The 17630-nt window shown below is 55.6% G+C and overlaps 1 protein-coding gene across 1 annotated transcript in view; it reads left to right on the top strand.

The window, feature by feature from the left end:
• LOC139234659 (calcium-activated potassium channel subunit alpha-1-like) overlaps positions 1-13473 on the top strand; it is a 215629-nt gene extending 202156 nt beyond the window's left edge. Inside the window, 3 exon segments of the mRNA XM_070865340.1 lie at positions 11471-11544; positions 12179-12248; positions 13347-13473. Coding sequence (XP_070721441.1) covers positions 11471-11544; positions 12179-12248; positions 13347-13473 — 271 coding nt within the window.
• The last annotated feature ends 4157 nt before the right edge of the window (positions 13474-17630 follow it).

Genomic DNA, 17630 nt, shown 5'->3' with positions numbered 1-17630 from the left:
TGCACTATTGGAGGTACTGTCTTTCCGCTGAGACGTTAAACTAAAGCCCTACCTGCTCTCTCAGGTGGATGTAAAAGCTGACATGACGCTATTAGATGAAGAGCGGGGGAGTTCTCCCCGGTCTCCTGAGGCCAATATTTATCCCTAAATCAACATCACTGAAACAGATTCTCTGGTCATTCACACATTTCTGTGTATGGGAGCTTGCTGTGCATAAATTGGGTGCCAAGCCTCCCAGAATTCAACAGTGACTGCACTCCAAAAGTGCTTTCTCGGCCCTGGAGCGCTTTGTGACGTCCTGAGGCTGTGAAAGGCACGATATTAATGCAAGCCTGTCGTTACCCGACTCTCGCCCCCATTGCCGGAGCGGGTTATGGGGAGGGAGTTTGGGGTCAGCCAATAGGATGCAGAGTGGGAGTCTGGCTGACATGTCTGAGCAATCAGTGCCTCGACAGACCGACAAACTCACAGAAACCTCAGCAAATTTATCTAGTCCTCAGTTTAAAAGTCTCCAGTTTGTTGCTGTAAAACTATCGATGGCACGGTGGGTGTGCTGGAGTTTTAGGTTCCAGGAACAAGGTCACCCTAAACTGCAGGGACTCGGCTTGCTGCATAAACTGCCCCATAATTATCGTCAATTTTTCATCACTTTGCATTGCTGCACACCTGCAATACATCGGGCAGCCTGGCGGTGGCGATGTCGGCTTGCTGATAGATTTTTGATCTTGCACCGCCATCACATGGCACCGAGCAGTACTGCAGCCCCCATCCACTATTCATGGAATCAGGAGGAGGTCCATTCAGCCCCTCGAGCCTGTTCCACAGGAACAGGAGGAGGCCATTCAGTCCCTCGAGCCTGTTCCACAGGAACAGGAGGAGGCCATTTAACTCCTCGAGCCTGTTCCACAGGAACAGGAGGAGGCCATTCAGTCCCTCGAGCCTGTTCCACAGGAACAGGAGGAGGCCATTTAACTCCTCGAGCCTGTTACACAGGAACAGGAGGAGGCCATTTAACTCCTCGAGCCTGTTACACAGGAACAGGAGGAGGCCATTCAGTCCCTCGAGCCTGTTCCACAGGAACAGGAGGAGGCCATTTAACTCCTCGAGCCTGTTACACAGGAACAGGAGGAGGCCATTCAGCCCTTCGAGCCTGTTACACAGGAACAGGAGGAGGCCATTCAGCCCCTTGAGCCTGTTACACAGGAACAGGAGGAGGCCATTCAGCCCTTCGAGCCTGTTACACAGGAATAGGAGGAGGCCATTCAGCCCCTCGAGCCTGTTACACAGGAATAGGAGGAGGCCATTCAGCCCCATCCTCGCTCATCCCAAAAGGCACTGAGGCGCACCTTAGCACCCAGGGAGGGTGAGGGGAGTGCGATGGGGGAGGCGAGAGGACATAATATGTGTTCATTTTTAAACATTAATTTCCTTTTTCCCATTTATATTTATCACAATTTCCTGAACACCTTATTTTTGAAAGAGATTTGGATAAATATTTGAAAAGGAAACCTTTGCGGGGCCGTGGGGAAAGGGCGGGGAGTGGGACTGATTGGATCGCTCTGTCACAGAGTCGGCACGGGCTCGATGGGCCGAATGGCCTCCTCCCGTGCTGCGACTGTGGGAGCAGCCAACATCACCTGACCTGCTGCAACTTGCTGAGACAATGAGTCTGTGGTGAAAGGTTGTGTTGAAGGATGTAGAACAATTGCAGTAAACCAGCCTGTGATTCTCTCTCGTTCTCACTATCCCACTCTCCCCAGATTGTGCTACGTGAAACTCAAACTCCTGCTCATCGCCATTCAATACCGAAACAACACCGACAACATCAGGTAACTCTCTCCCTCTCTGCATTTCTTTCATTCACTCTCGGGATGTGGGTATCGCTGGCCAGGCCGACATTTATTGGCCATCCCTAATTGCCCCTTGAGAAGGTGGTGGTGAGCCGCCTTCTTGAACCGCTGCAGTCCGTGTGGTGAAGGTGCTCCCACAGTGCTGTTAGGGAGGGAGTTCCAGGATTGTGACCCAGCGACGATGAAGGAACGGTCGATATATTTCCCAGTCAGGATGGTGTGTGACTGGGAGGGGAACGTGGAGGTGGTGGTGTTTCCATGCACCTGCTGCCCTTGTCCTTCTAGGTGGTAGAGGTCGCGGGTTTGGGAGGTGCTGCCGAAGAAGCAACGTTAGCGTCCTCGACCAGGCCAACATCCCCAGCATCGAAGCACTGACCACACACGATCAGCTCCGCTGGGCAGGCCACATTGTTCGATGCCAGACACGAGACTCCCAAAGCAAGCGCTCTACGGAATTCCTTTACGGCAAACGAGCCAAAGATGGGCAGAGGAACCGTCACAGGGACACCCTCAAAGTCTCCCTGATAAAGTGCAACATCCCCACTGACATCTGGGAGTCCCTGGCCAAAGACCGCCCTCAGTGGAGGAAGTGCATCCGGGAGGGCGCTGAGCACCTCGAGTATCGTCGCCGAGAGCATACAGAAACCAAGCGCAAGCAGCGGAAGGAGCGTGCGGCAAACCAGTCCCACCCACCCCTTCCCTCAACCACTCTCTGTCCCACCTGTGACGGGGACTGTGGCTCTTGTATTGGACTGTTTAGTCACCTAAGGACTCATGTCAAGAGTGGAAGCAAGTCTTCCACGATTCCAGTTAGCCTGACATCAGTAGTGGGGAAAATGTTGGAATCAATTATTAAAAAAGAAATAGCAGCGTATTTGGAAAGTAGTGACAGGATTGGTCCAAGTCAGCATGGATTTATGAAAGAGAAATTGTCATGTATTCAACCAGCATTGTAACTCATGTATAATCTGACCCTTGGCATTGACATGCTGCAACACACACCCGACACCATAGGACGACGCATCACATGTTAACACAAGTTTCTTACATGGGTCATATTGCGTTAACAGATTGTTGGAACATAACAAATTGCGTGCTCTATTAAAAGCCCTTTCCTGGCTGTCCCCCCAGACCCATTCGCGACCTTTGCGTAGGAGCACATGTAGCGGCTCTAACAACATGCTCAATTTGGGAAGAAAGTTACCAAAATAGTTCAGGAGCCCCAGGAATGAATGCAGCTCCGTCATGTTACAGGGTCTGAGTACTCTCTGGATCGCTTCCGTTTTGGACGCAGTGGGTCTGATCCCATCTGCTGCTACCCTCATCCCCAGGAATTCTATCTCTGGAGCTAGGAAGACGCACTTCGCCTTTTTCAGTCGCAGCCCTACCCGGTCCAGTCTGCGTAGCACCTCCTCCAGGTTGTGGAGGTGTTCTTCAGTATCGTAACCCGTGATGAGGATGTCGTCCTGAAAAACCACTGTCCTTGGAATCGACTTGAGGAGGCTTTCCATATTTAGTTGGAAGATCGCGGCGGCCGAACGAATCCCAAACAGACATCTGTTGTACTCAAACAACCCCTTGTGTGTCGTGATGGTGGTCAGCTTCTTCGACTCACTCGCCAGCTCCTGGGTCATGTAAGCTGAGGTCAGGTCCAATTTTGAAAAAAGTTTGCCACCGGATAGTGTCGCAAAGAGGTCCTCTGCTCTCGGTAACGGGTATTGGTCTTGGAGTGACACCCGATTGATGGTGGCCTTGTAATCGCCACATATCCTGACTGACCCATCCGCCTTGAGCACTGGCACAATCGGGCTCACCCAGTCACTGAATTCGGCTGGCGAGATGATGCCTTCCCTCAGATAGGCGGTCCAATTCACATTCTATCTTTTCCCGCATCACGTACGGCACCGCTCTGGCCTTGTGGTGTACTGGCCTGGCGTCCGGGTTTATGTGAATCACTACCTTGGTTCCCATGAAAGTGCCAATGCCGGGTTGAAATAATGAGTCAAATTTGTCCAGGATCTGTGAGCATGATACTCGCTCCACAGAGGAAATTGCATTGACATCGCCCCATTTCCAGTTCATGACAGCAAGCCAACTCCTCCCCAGTAGTGCGGGACCATCCCCTGGGACAATCCAGAGTGGCAACCTGTTCTCCGAATCTTTGTGGGTCACGACTACCGTGGCACTACCCAGCACCGGAATGATCTCCTTTGTGTAAGTCCGTAGCTGTGCGTCAATCGCCGATAATTTTGGCCTCCTGGCCTTGGACACCCACAACTGTTTGATACCCATCAGGGACTGGCTGGCCCCCGTGCCTAGCTCCATTGATACTGGGATGCCATTGGGGAGCACTTTCATCATTATCGGTGGCGTCCTGGTGTATGAACTGTATACGTGCTCCACATGAACTCGCTGAACTTCAGCTTCCAGCGATTTCCCCCAGCGTTCATTTCTGCAATTTCTGCAGGTATTTTGCTCATCTCTGCAAACTCCGGCTGAGTGTGTGCCTCCACGCCTCCAACATGAGCTGTTATTGGAAACAAGGTCCCTTGCCAGTCGATTGTCCCTGACTGCCCCTGTTATTGTCCTTGAGTGCGCCATTAACAGGTGTTGATGGCCCCATTACTGGCTGCATTGTCCCTTGCAATGGCGTGAATCACCGTTCAGCTTGCCATTGTCTCTATCGAACTCCCCCTCTGGGTTCGACTACATGTTGGGGCATGTCCGATTGCCCTTGTCTGCCTGGAGAACTGTGTGCTGCTTTAACAATGTTGAATCTCTGTCCCAACCATTCCTTAACACAGTACCTCTCATCTGTTCTGCTAGTGGCCATGCTCGCGTGGTTTAAATCCCAGTTTCCCGTCGCCATTGATACGTCCTTACTATACAGTATAAATGCACACAAGGCCCATGCTTGAGAGAAGGTCAGTCTGTGACCTGTCCTTTATTCCTTAGCCCTCAAGTGATGAGGGTGGGTGGAGCTTCCCCTTTTATACCTGAAGATCCAGGTTAGGAGTGTCTCCCATAAGTTCACCAACTAGTGGTCATTGTTCTCACAGTGTACAACTTCGGTCAGATTATACATGGGTTACATTGCTGGTTGAATACATGACAGAAATCATGCTTGACAAATCTTCTGGAATTTTTTGAGGATGTAACTAGTAGAGTGGACAAGGGAGAACCAGTGGATGTGGTGTATTTCGACTTTCAAAAGGCTTTTGACAAGGTCCCACACAAGAGATTGGTGTGCAAAATCAAAGCACATGTTATTCGGGGTAATGTATTGATGTGGATAGAGAACTGGTTGGCAGACAGGAAGCAGAGAGTCGGGATAAACGGGTCCTTTTCAGAATGGCAGGCAGTGACTAGTGGGGTGCCGCAGGGCTCAGTGCTGGGACCCCAGCTCTTTTCAATATACATTAATGATTTAGATGATGGAATTGAGTGTAATATCTCCAAGTTTGCAGATGATACTAAACTGTGTGGCAGTGTGAGCTGTGAGGGGGACGCTAAGAGGCTGCAGGGTGACTTGGACAGGTTAGGCGAATGGGCAAATACATGGCTAATGCAGTATAATGTGGATAAATGTGAGGTTATCCATTTTGGGGGCAAGAACACGAAGGCAGAATATTATCTGAATGGCAGCAGATTGGGAAAAGGGGAGGTGCAACGAGACCTGGGTGTCATGGTTCATCAGTCATTGAAAGTTGACATGCAGGTACAGCAGGTGGTGAAGAAGGCAAATGGTATGTTGGCCTTCATCGCTAGGGGATTTGAGTATAGGAGCAGGGAGGTCTTACTGCAGTTGTACAGGGCCTTGGTGAGGCCTCACCTGGAATATTGTGTTCAGTTTTGGTCTCCTAATCTGAGGAAGGACGTTCTTGCTATTGAGGGAGTGCAGCGAAGGTTCACCAGACTGATTCCCGGGATGGCAGGACTGACATATGAGGAGAGACGGGATCAACTGGGCCTGTATTCACTGGAGTTTAGAAGGATGAGAGGGGATCTCATAGAAACGTATAAGATTCTGACGGGACTGGACAGGTTAGATGCAGAAAGAATGTTCCCGATGTTGAGGAAGTCCAGAACCAGGGGACATCGTCTAAGGATAAGGGGTAGGCCATTTAGGACCGAGATGAGGAAAAACTTCTTCACTCAGAGAGTTGTTAACCTGTGGAATTCCCTGCCGCAGAGAGTTGTTGATGCAAGTTCATTGGATATATTCAGGGGGGAGTTAGATATGGCCCTTACGGCTAAAGGGATCAATGGGTATGGAGAGAAAGCAGGAAAGGGGTACTGAGGGAATGATCAGCCATGATCTTATTGAATGGTGGTGCAGGCTCGAAGGGCCAAATGGCCTACTCCTGCACCGATTTTCTATCTTTCTATGTTTCTATTCCGAGGGACTGTCTATGAATCCTGTAGATGGTACACACTGCAGCCACGGTGCGCGGGTGGTGGAGGGAGTGAGTGTTGAAGATGGTGGATGGGGAGCCCATCGAGTGGCTGCTTTGCCCTGAATGGTGTCGAGCTTACGGAGTGCGAATAGTTTGGGTTGGCTGCTCCCTCAAGCTGGGCTCGGAGATTGTCAAAGCGCATTGCTGAAGGGTTACACTGATGGTTCCAGCTCCTCGAGGATCGTGACTGGATCAAAGGAGCTGATACCAATACTCGCCGGTATAAAGTGCCTCAGTGAGTGGCTGTGTGTGTGACTCTCGTTCCCCTTCTCTCTCTCCCACAGTATATTGATCAACCCAAACAGCAGCATCCTGATCCAGGAACACACGCTCGGATTCTTCATCGCCAGGAAACGTGGCCTTGTGCAGAAGTACTTTATACACCGCGGCGGCCCTCCCTGGGCACGGCAGGGGGACAGACCGAGGCGAGGGGGGCAGGTCGAGGCGAGGGGGGCCGGTCGAGGCGAGGGGGGCCGGTCGAGGCGAGGGGGGCAGGCTGAGGTAAGGGGCAGGCTGAGGCGAGGCAGACAGGCTGAGGCGAGGGGGGGCAGGTCGAGGCGAGGGGGACAGGTCGAGGGGAGGCAGGGGGACAGACTGAGGCAGGGGACAGGCCGAGGCGAGGGGGACAGGTCGAGGCGAGGCAGGGGGACAGGCCGAGGCAGGGGACAGGTCGAGGCGAGGGGGACAGGTCGAGGCGAGGCAGGGGGACAGGCCGAGGCAGGGGACAGGCCGAGGGGAGGCAGGGGGACAGACTGAGGCAGGGGACAGGCCGAGGGGAGGCAGGGGGACAGACTGAGGCAGGGGACAGGCCGAGGGGAGGCAGGGGGACAGACTGAGGCAGGGGACAGGCCGAGGGGAGGCAGGGGGACAGACTGAGGCAGGGGACAGGCCGAAGGGAGGCAGGGGGACAGACTGAGGCAGAGGACAGGCCAAGGGGAGGCAGGGGGACAGGCCGAGGCAAAGGACAGGCCGAAGGGAGGCAGGGGGACAGGCTGAGGCAGGGGACAGGCCGAGGGGAGGCAGGGGGACAGGCCGAGGCAAAGGACAGGCCGAAGGGAGGCAGGGGGACAGGCTGAGGCAGGGGACAGGCCAAGGGGAGGCAGGGGGACAGGCCGATGCGAGGGTTCAGAACATCACACCTATAGTGTGACGGCTGAAGTGTGACAGGAAGTGTATGTGATGCTACAGGAAGTGAATGTCAGGTGCAAGACTTCTCCCACGTTAGGTAGAGACTGTTGTGAAATTCATTCCCTTTATTACATTTCACATTCCCCATGTATCTGTCTGTCCCCAGCCCAGGTATATCGCAATATTAAACTATTGTAACCGTGTAATACAACCGGTGCAGCACTCCCTCAGTACTGCCCCTCCAACAGTATAGTGCTCCCTCAGTCATTATCATAGGCAGTCCCTCAGAATCGAGTAAGACTTGCTTCCACTTTAAAAGTGAGTTCTCAGGTGACTGAACAGTCCACTACGAGAGCCACAGTCCCTGTCACAGGTGGGACAGACAGTGGTTGAGGAAAGGGGAGGGTGGGACTGGTTTGCCGCACGCTCCTTCCGCTGCCTGCGATTGGTTCTGCATGCTCTCGGCGATGAGACTCGAGGTGCTCAGCGCCCTCCCGGATGCACTTCCTCCACTTAGGGCGGTCTTTGGCCAGGGACTCCCAGGTGTCGGTGGGGATGTTGCACTTTATCAGGGAGGCTTTGAGGGTGTCCTTGTAACGTTTCCTCTGCCCACCTGGGGCTCGCTTGCCATGAAGGCGTTCCGAGTAGAGCGCTTGCTTTGGGAGTCTCGTGTCTGGAAAGCGGACGATGTGGCCTGCCCAGCGGAGCTGGTCGAGTGTGGTCAGTGCTTCAATGCTGGGGATGTTGGCCTGGTCGAGGACACTAACGTTGGTGTGTCTGTCCTCTCAGGGGATTTGCAGGATCTTGTGGAGACATCGTTGGTCATATTTCTCCAGCGACTTGAGGTATCTACTGTACATGGTCCATGTCTCTGAGCCATACAGGAGGGCGGGTATTACTACAGCCCTGTCGACCATGAGCTTGGTGCCAGTTTTGAGGACCTGGTTTTTAAACACTCTTTTCCTCAGGTGGTCGAAGGCTGCACTGGCGCACTGGAGGTGGTGTTGGATCTCGTCGTCAATGTCTGCTCTTGGTGATAGGAGGTTCCCGCGGTATGGGAAATGGTCCACGTTGTCCAGGGCCGCGCCGTGGATCTTAATGACTGGGGGGCAGTGCTGTGTGGCGGGGTCAGGCTGGTGGAGGATATTTGTCGTACAGATGTTTAGCGTAAGGCCCATCCTTTCATATGCCTCAGTAAATACTTCGACTATGTCCTGAAGTTCAGCCTCTGTATGTGCACAGACGCAGGCGTCGTCCACGTACTGTAGCTCGATGACAGAGGTTGTGGTTGTAGTGTATGTAGGCACCTTTAATAATGACTCCACGAGGCAGGCTATGATTCTTAAACTGTGTAGGCCTGTAGTCCTTTATTTGCAGCTCCTGCGTGCTGACAACAAGCTGTGAGCTCCTTGATGTACTGGGTTACCTGCAGTGTGCAGGTAACACTTAGGTCTCCAGCAGCAGCACCCTCTGGTGTACAGGCAAGGTGTGTACAGTGTAAGGGTACATTCAGTGTGGCATAACGGTGTTACAGGCATCACACAGTGAACAGGCATACATACACAACAGGGGTGGTCTTGGACCTGGCGAAGGGTGAATAGGTTCCCCCTGGTTCTGTAGTTTAGTTCCACTCCAGCGGGGAGCTTGTTGACTGTGAGTTAGATATGGCCCTTATGGCTAAGGGGATCAAGGGGTATGAAGGGAATGATCAGCCATGATCTTATTGAATGGTGGTGCAGGCTCGAAGAGCCGAATGGCCTGCTCCTGCACCTATTTTCTATGTTTCGATGTTTCCATGGCAGCGAGGAAGATTGAGAAGAGCATTCGGGGTGAAGACACAGCCCTGTTTGGCCCCGGTCCGGATGTGGATTGGGTCTGTGATGGATCCGTTGATAAGGATCATGGCCTGCATGTCATCGTGGAGCAGGCGGAGGATGGTGACAAACTTTTGGGGGCATCTGAAACGGAGGAGGACGCTCCATAGACCCTCACAGTTGACAGTGTCAAAGGCCTTTGTAAGATCGAAAAAGGCCATGTATAAGGGCTGGCGCTGCTCCCTGCATTTTTCCTGCAACTGGCGCGCTGCAAAGATCATGTCTGTTGTGCCCCTTAGGGGACGTAATACACACTGTGACTCCGGGAGGAGCTCCTCGGCCACAGGGAGAAGACGATGGAGGAGAACTCGAGTGACAACTTTCCCAGTGGCTGATAGCAGGGAGATTCCCCTGTAGTTGCCGCAGTCGGACTTGTCCCCTTTTTAAAAAATGGTCACAATCACTGCTTCTCTGAGATCCCCTGGCATGCTCTCAGCCCTCCAGATGAGAGATGAGGTTGTGTATTCGCGCCAGCAGTGCCTCTCCGCATTACTTCAGTGCCTCAGGGATTCCATCTGCTCCCGTAGCCTTGTTGTTTTTTAGCTGTCTTATGGCCTTTTCTACCTCGTGCAGTGTTGGGGTCTCACTGAGGTGGTGGCGGGTAGCATGCTGCGGGATGGAGTCTCGATTGAGGAGATCTTCAAAGTGCTCCTTCCAGCAGGCCCTGACTGCCTCGGTGTCCTTGATGAGTGTTTCCCCATTCTTGGCCAGCAGCGGGGTGGGGCCTTGGACCGTAGGTGGCCTTGACTGCAATGAAGAATCCTCGCACATCATGGCTGTCGGCCAGCTGCTGTATCGCCTGTGCTTTCTCCATCCACCACCTGTTCTTTAGGTCTCGGGTTTTTGTTGGACCTTAGCTTTGAGCTGCCTGTAATGTTGCTTTGCTGCTCCCGAGTTGGGTTGTTGCATAAGGCTCGGGAATGCCCTGCGCTTGCAGTCTATTAATTCTTGGATCTCCTAATCATTCTCATCAAACCAGTCCTGGTGTTTCCTGGTTGAGTGACCGGGCGTCTCTTCACCGGCCCTGGTTATAGTAGCCTGGAGGACAGACCAAGCGCTGTAGGCATTCAGCATCTCAGGGTCATCAAGGTCGCCAGGTTAGCTGTGAGGCGCTGGCTGTGTAGGACTCTCTTAGCTGGGTCTTTAAGTGCCCTGGTATTAACTTTTTGCAGCACTGCTTCTGCTGTCCCCTTCGCTTTGGGGCTATGTTGATATCGACAGTGCGGCGCTCCCTCAGCACTGCCCCTCCGACAGTGCGGCGCTCCCTCAGCACTGCCCCTCCGACAGTGTGGTGCTCCCTCAGTACTGTCCCTCCGACAGTGCGGTGCACCCTCAGTACTGTCCCCCCAACAGTGTGGTGCTCCCTCAGTACTGCCCCTCCAACAGTGTGGTGCTCCCTCAGTACTGCCCCTCCGACAGTGTGGTGCTCCCTCAGTACTGCCCCTCCAACAGTGTGGTGCTCCCTCAGTACTGTCCCCCCAACAGTGTGGTGCTCCCTCAGTACTGCCCCTCCGACAGTGCGGCGCTCCCTCAGTACTGCCCCTCCGACAGTGCGGCACTCCCTCAGTACTGCCCCTCCGACAGTGCGGTGCTCCCTCAGTACTGCCCCTCCGACAGTGCAGCGCTCCCTCAGTACTGCCCCTCTGACAGTGCGATGCTCCCTCAGTACTGCTCCTCTGACAGTGCGGCACTCCTTCAGTACTACACTGGAGTGTCAGTCTGGATTTTGTGATAAAGTCCCTGGCTTGAAGCCACAACCTTGTGACCCAGAGGCGGTGTGACCCTGTGACCCAGAGGTGGTGTGACCCTGTGACCCAGAGGTGGTGTGACCCTGTGACCCAGAGGCGGTGTGACCCTGTGACCCAGAGGTGGTGTGACCCTGTGACCCAGAGGCGGTGTGACCCTGTGACCCAGAGGTGGTGTGATCCTGTGACCCAGAGGCGGTGTGACCCTGTGACCCAGAGGCGGTGTGACCCTATGACCTAATGAGCCTCAGTCAGGCTAACTCCAGCCAGTAAAATGGCAGCCAGCAAAGTTCTGACGAGTCCCTCGCCATTTCCCCGTCACCACTGGCTCGCGATGAGGGGGATTGTGGGCCGGACTTCATCGGAAAAAATCTTTAACTGGTCTTCACACGTGTGGCCGTGTTTCCCACCCACAGGGCCAACATCTACTGCACCGAATGTCACCATGACATCTTCGATCCCCGCAAGATCAAGAAGTGTGCATGCAGAGGTAAGTCTCTCCACACGCATTTCTACCACCGCCGCAGGACATCCCAGGGAGTCTCACAGCCAATGAACCAATTTTGGAGTGTGGTCACTGTTATAATGTGATACCTGCCCTGGGAGTGTTGGATGGGACAGTGTGGGTACTAATGACAAAATGTTGAATATTATTTGGGACACCAAGTGTTGTCCAAGGTGAAAGTTTGGAATCGCGTGGCGGTTTAAGCTGCTCTCTGAAGCTGCTGGGTGTCTGCAATGTAACTGTGTCGCTCAGTCCGGGGAGGCATGTGGTGTTGAGATTGGGCCTTTGTGGAGGTGGATGTAAAGTTCCCGTGGTGTCCTTCAAACAACCGAACGGCCGCCCTGGCAATCGTCTCGGTGCCGCTTGTGGGATCTTGCTGTTCACAACCGGTCACTACCGTTGCCGCAGTCAGTGCCCGCGAGACTTTATGTAGCGCCGCAGAACCTTCCGGCGACTTCCAGGCAACCGTGTCCCAATGTGGGACTGATCAACCAATGGGAGGGCGTGATTTGCGTGTGGCTCGGAGCTCGTCGATGAGCCGGCACCAGGGGGAGGGGGATCTCCTCACCGCGGTTCTGTCGGTCTCAGGATTCTCTTCACCGTTTCTGCTACTTTGCAGCCGACAAACAGCCGATCCCCATATTACGGGCCCAGTCGTACGGAGTGTTGGCCGTCTCGTCCCAGGAACAGTAAGTCTCACACACATCCCCGTAACGTAATGCTGCACCTCGTGTGGTCCCCTCCCCGAGCCCCTCCTCCCCGAGCCCCCCCTCCCCGAGCCCCTCCTCCCCGAGACCCTCCTCCCCGAGACCCCCTGTCCCCGAGACCACCCTCCCCGAGACCCCCCTCCCCGAGCCCCCCCCTCCCCGAGCCTCCCCTCCCCGAGCCCCCCCTCCCCGAGACCCCCCTCCCCGAGACCCCCCTCCCCGGGACCCCCCTTCCTGAGCCCCTCCTCCCCAAGACACCCCTCTACGAGCCCCTCCTCCCTGAGCCCCCCCTCCCCGGGACCCCCATCCATGAACCCCTCCTCCCCGGGACCCCGCTCCCCGAGCCTCCCCTCCCCGAGCCCCCCCTCCCCGAGCCCCCTCCTCCCTGAGCCCCCCCTCCCCGGGACCCCCCTCCCTGAGCCCCTCCTCCCCAAGACACCCCTCTACGAGCCCCTCCTCCCTGAGCCCCCCCTCCCCGGGACCCCCATCCCTGAACCCCTCCTCCCTGGGACCCCCCTCCCTGAGCCCCCCCTCCCCGAGCCCCCCCGCCCCGAGCCCCCCATCCCCGAGCCCCCCCTCCCCGAGCCCCCCCCACCCCGAGCCTCCTACTCCCCGAGCCCCCCCGCCCCGAGCCCCTCCTCCCTGAGCCCCCCCTCCCCGGGACCCCCCTCCCTGAGCCCCTCCTCCCCAAGACACCCCTCTACGAGCCCCTCCTCCCTGAGCCCCCCCTCCCCGGGACCCCCATCCCTGAACCCCTCCTCCCCAGGACCCCCCTCCCTGAGCCCCCCTCCCCGAGCCCCCCCCGCCCCGAGCCCCCCATCCCCGAGCCCCCCCTCCCCGAGCCCCCCCCCACCCCGAGCCTCCTACTCCCCGAGCCCCCCCGCCCCGAGCCCCCCGTCCCGTCCCTCGCCATGAGCCCCTCGTCCCCTCCCCGCCACGCACGCGCCGCCCCCTCCCGTGCCCCCCCCTCCCCCCCAAACCCGTGACCCCACCCGCGACCTTTCCCCCTTTCTGTTCCCGCTTCAGTCACTGCTCAGCCGTTGCCCCTCGCTAAACTACCCGCTGTTCCCCACCCTCTAGATGCCTCTTGCTCCTGGGGGGCTCCTGCTCCAGCCTGCCTGGATTTCCCCCTGCCCCCAGTGAATCGGGCCATGACAGGATAGCAGGCCTCCCCCAGCCGCCATTTTCTGCTGGCCGCGTGATGTGAGCGTGGCTTCGGTCTCGGAGAATTTTGCCCAATCACGTGGAGAGCGAATCCAACACTGACACCACGGCGGGAGTCTCTGTTACTGAAACACAAACCCATAAACACAGAACAAAATCTAAATTAAACAACACGTTTAGCAATCGTTCCCTTGATACTCACCAATGGCGGCTTCCAACCCCGTTACTCGGTATCGCTATCTTGTTTAATTGCTTCTTCGATGCTTTCGTTGCTGTGTAAAAATACTTGCCAGCCCCAGCAGGGGCTCAGAGCCGGTGTGGCCCCGCACCAGGGCCCACAGCTCAGGATACCTCGCTGAGTGTCTGCGGACCCAGACTCAGGGGCATACCAGACCATTCAGCCCCCTCCCCAGTGCCGGCAGCCAGGAGGACACAGGTCACTAGGCTGTGGGCGGGGATTGTGGGCTCAAGTCTCCATTTTTAGTAAAGTTGGTTCAGGGATGACTATTGGCCCCAAGGGAGAGCTCCCCGGCTAGTCTTCCAGCGGCCATCGCAATGTTTACGTCCTTCTCATCCCCTAACCTGAGGGGGCAGGTTAAACAGCTCCCTCAGGGCTGCCCCTCCGACAGTGCGGCGCTCTCTCAGTACTGCCCCTCCGACAGTGCGGCGCTCCCTCAGGGCTGCCCCTCCGACAGTGCGGCGCTCCCTCAGTACTGCCCCTCCGACAGTGCGGCGCTCCCTCAGTAATGCCCCTACGACAGTGCAGCGCTCCTTCAGTACTGCCCCTCCGACAGTGCGGCATTCCCTCAGTACTGGCAGGCAGCTGATATTATTGGGTCAAAAAATGCACAGGTGACACGTCAAAACTGCTTCATTGACAGTGAAAGGCTTTGGAATGTCGCAGGGCTGGACAGTGCCTGTATTGGTGCAAGTTTCAGTGTGTGACCCAGTGTCAGTGTGTGATCCAGTGTCAGTGCTTGGACCCAGTGGTAGTGCGACTCAGTGTCAGTGTATGGCCAGTGTCAGTGTGTGACCCAGTGTCAGTGTGACCCAGTGTCAGTGTGTGGTCCAGTGTCAGTGTGACCCAGTGTCAGTGTGTGACCCCGTGTCAGTGTGTGCCCCAGTGTCAGTGTGACCCAGTATCAGTGTGTGGACCCAGTGACAGTGTGTGGCCCAGAGTCAGTGTGTGACCCAGTGTCAGTGTGACCCAGTGTCAGTGTGTGAGCCAGTGTCAGTGTGTGGTCCAGTGTCACTGTGCCCGAGGGTCTGTGTGTGACCCAGTGTCAGTGCGTGGGCCCAGTATCAGTGTGTGATCCAGTGTAACTGTGACCCAGTGTCAGTGTGTGATCCAGTGTCAGTGTGTGCCCCAGAGTCAGTGTGTGACCCAGTGTCAGTGTGTGGGCCAAGTGTCAGTGGTTGTTCCAGTGTCACTGTGACCCAATGTCAGTGTAAGATCCAGTGTCAGTGTGTGTGACCCAGTATCAGTGTGTGGCCCAGAGTCAGTGTAAGACCCAGTGTCAATGTGTGACCCAGTGTCATTGTGTGTGGACCCAGTGACAGTGTGTGACCCAGTGTCAGTGTGTGACCCAGTGTCAGTGTGTGCCCCAGTGTCAGTGTGTGACCCAGTGTCAGTGTGTGTCCCAGCGTCAGTGTGTGACCCAGTGTCAGTGTGTGGGCCAAGTGTCAGTGGTTGTTCCAGTGTCACTGTGACCCAATGTCAGTGTAATATCCAGTGTCAGTGTGTGTGACCCAGTATCAGTGTGTGGCCCAGAGTCAGTGTAAGACCCAGTGTCAATGTGTGACCCAGTGTCATTGTGTGTGGACCCAGTGACAGTGTGTGACCCAGTGTCAGTGCGTGGGCCCAGTGTCAGTGTGTGTTCCAATGTCAGTGTGCGTCCCAGTGTCATTGTGACCCAGTGTCAGTGTGACTCAGTGTCAGTGTATGGCCAGTGTCGGTGTGTGACCCAGTGTCAGTGTGTGACCCAGTGTTAGTGTGGACCCAGTGTTTGTGTGTGACCCAGTGTCAGTGTGTGAACCCGTGTCAGTGTGTGCCCCAGTGTCGGTGTGACCCAGTGTCAGTGCATGGGCCCAGTGTCAGTGTGTGTTCCAGTATCACTGTGACCCAGTGTTTGAGTAAGATCCAGTGTCAATGTGTGTGATCCAGTGTCAGTGTGTGGCCCAGAGTCAGTGTGTGGGCCCAGTGTCAGTGCGACTCAGTGTCAGTGTGTGAGCCAGTGTCAGTGCGTGGACCCAGTGTCATTGTGACTCAGTGTCAGTGTGTGACCCAGTGTCAGTGTGTGACCCAGTGTCAGTGTGTGACCCAGTGTTAGTGTGGACCCAGTGTCAGTGTGTGACCCAGTGTTAGTGTGGATCCAGAGTCAGTGTGTGATCCAGTGTCAGTGTGACCCAGTGTCAGTGTGACCCCGTGTCACTGTGCCCCAGTGTCTGTGTGTGACCCAGTGTCAGTGTGTGATCCAGTGTCAGTGTACGTCCCAGTGTCAGTGTGACCCAATGTCAGTGTGACCTAGTGTCAGTGTGACCCAGTGTCAGTGTGACTCAGTGTCAGTGTATGGCCAGTGTCAGTGTGTGACCCAGTGTCAGTGTGTGACCCAGTGTTACTGTGGACCCAGTGACAGTGTTTGACCCAGTGTCAGTGTGACCCAGTGTCAGTGTGACCCAGTGTCAGTGTGTGACCCAGTGGTAGTGTGGACCCAGTGACAGTGTGTGACCCAGTGTCAGTGTGACCCAGTGTCAGGGTGACGCAGTGTCAGTGTGTGGTCCAGTGTCACTGTGCCCCAGTGTCTATGTGTGACCCAGTGTCAGTGTGTGACCTCGTGTCAGTGTGTGCCCCAGTGTCGGTGTGACCCAGTGTCAGTGTGTGGACCCAGAGTCAGTGTGTATGGACCCAGTGACAGTGTGTGACCCAGTGTCACTGTGTGGGCCCAGTGTCAGTGTGTGTTCCAGTGTCAGTGTAAGACCCAGTGTCAGTGTGTGATCCAGTGTCAGTGTGCGTCCCAGTATCACTGTGACCCAGTGTCAGTGTAAGATCCAGTATCAGTGTGTGTAACCCAGTGTCAGTGTGCTGCCCAGAGTCAGTGTGTGGGCCAAGTGTCAGTGTGTGACCCAGTGTCAGTGCGTGACCCAGTGTCAGTGCGTCGACCCAGTGTCATTGTGACTCAGTGTCAGTGTATGGCCAGTGTCAGTGTGTGACCCAGTGTCAGTGTGTGACCCAGTGTTAGTGTGGACCCAGTGTCAGTTTGTGACCCAGTGTCAGTGTGTGATCCAGTGTCAGTGTGACCCAGTGTCAGTGTGACCCAGTGTCAGTGTGTGATCCAGTGCCAGTGTACGTCCCAGTGTCAGTGTGACCCAATGTCATTGTGACCTAGTGTCAGTGTGACCCAGTGTCAGTGCGTGGACCCAGTGTCAGTGTGACTCAGTGTCAGTGTATGGCCAGTGTCAGTGTGTGACCCAGTGTCAGTGTGTGACCCAGTGTTAGTGTGGACCCAGTGACAGTGTGTGACCCAGTGTCAGTGTGACCCAGTGTCAGTGTGACCCAGTGTCAGTGTGTGACCCAGTGGTAGTGTGGACCCAGTGACAGTGTGTGACCCAGTTTCAGTGTGACCCAGTGTCAGGGTGACCCAGTGTCAGTGTGTGGTCCAGTGTCACTGTGCCCCAGTGTCTATGTGTGACTAAGTGTCAGTGTGTAACCCCGTGTCAGTGTGTGCCCCAGTGTCACTGTGCCCCAGTGTCGGTGTGACCCAGTGTCAGTGTGTGGACCCAGAGTCAGTGTGTATGGACCCAGTGACAGTGTGTGACCCAGTGTCACTGCGTGGGCCCAGTGCCAGTGTGTGACCCAGTGTCAGTGTAAGACCCAGTGTCAGTGTGTGATCCAGTGTCAGTGTGCGTCCCAGTGTCAGTGTGACCCAGTGTCAGCGTGACCTAGTGTCAGTGTGACCCAATGTCAGTGTGTCACCCAGCGTCAGTGTGTGGACCCAGTGTCAGTGTGACTCAATGTCAGTGTATGGCCAGTGTCAGTGTGTGACCCGGTGTCAGTGTGTGACCCAGTGTCAGTGTGACCCAGTGCCAGTGTGACCCAGTGTCAGTGTGTGACACAGTGTTAGTGTGGACCCAGTGACAGTGTGTGATCCAGTGTCAGTGTGACCCAGTGTCAGTGTGTGACCCAGTGTCAGTGTGTGATCC

This window comes from Pristiophorus japonicus, chromosome 22, assembly GCF_044704955.1.
Source record: "Pristiophorus japonicus isolate sPriJap1 chromosome 22, sPriJap1.hap1, whole genome shotgun sequence".
Taxonomy (NCBI): domain Eukaryota; kingdom Metazoa; phylum Chordata; class Chondrichthyes; family Pristiophoridae; genus Pristiophorus; species Pristiophorus japonicus.
Note: the sequence above shows the minus strand (reverse complement) of the source record. Positions and strands in the feature narration are given on the sequence as shown.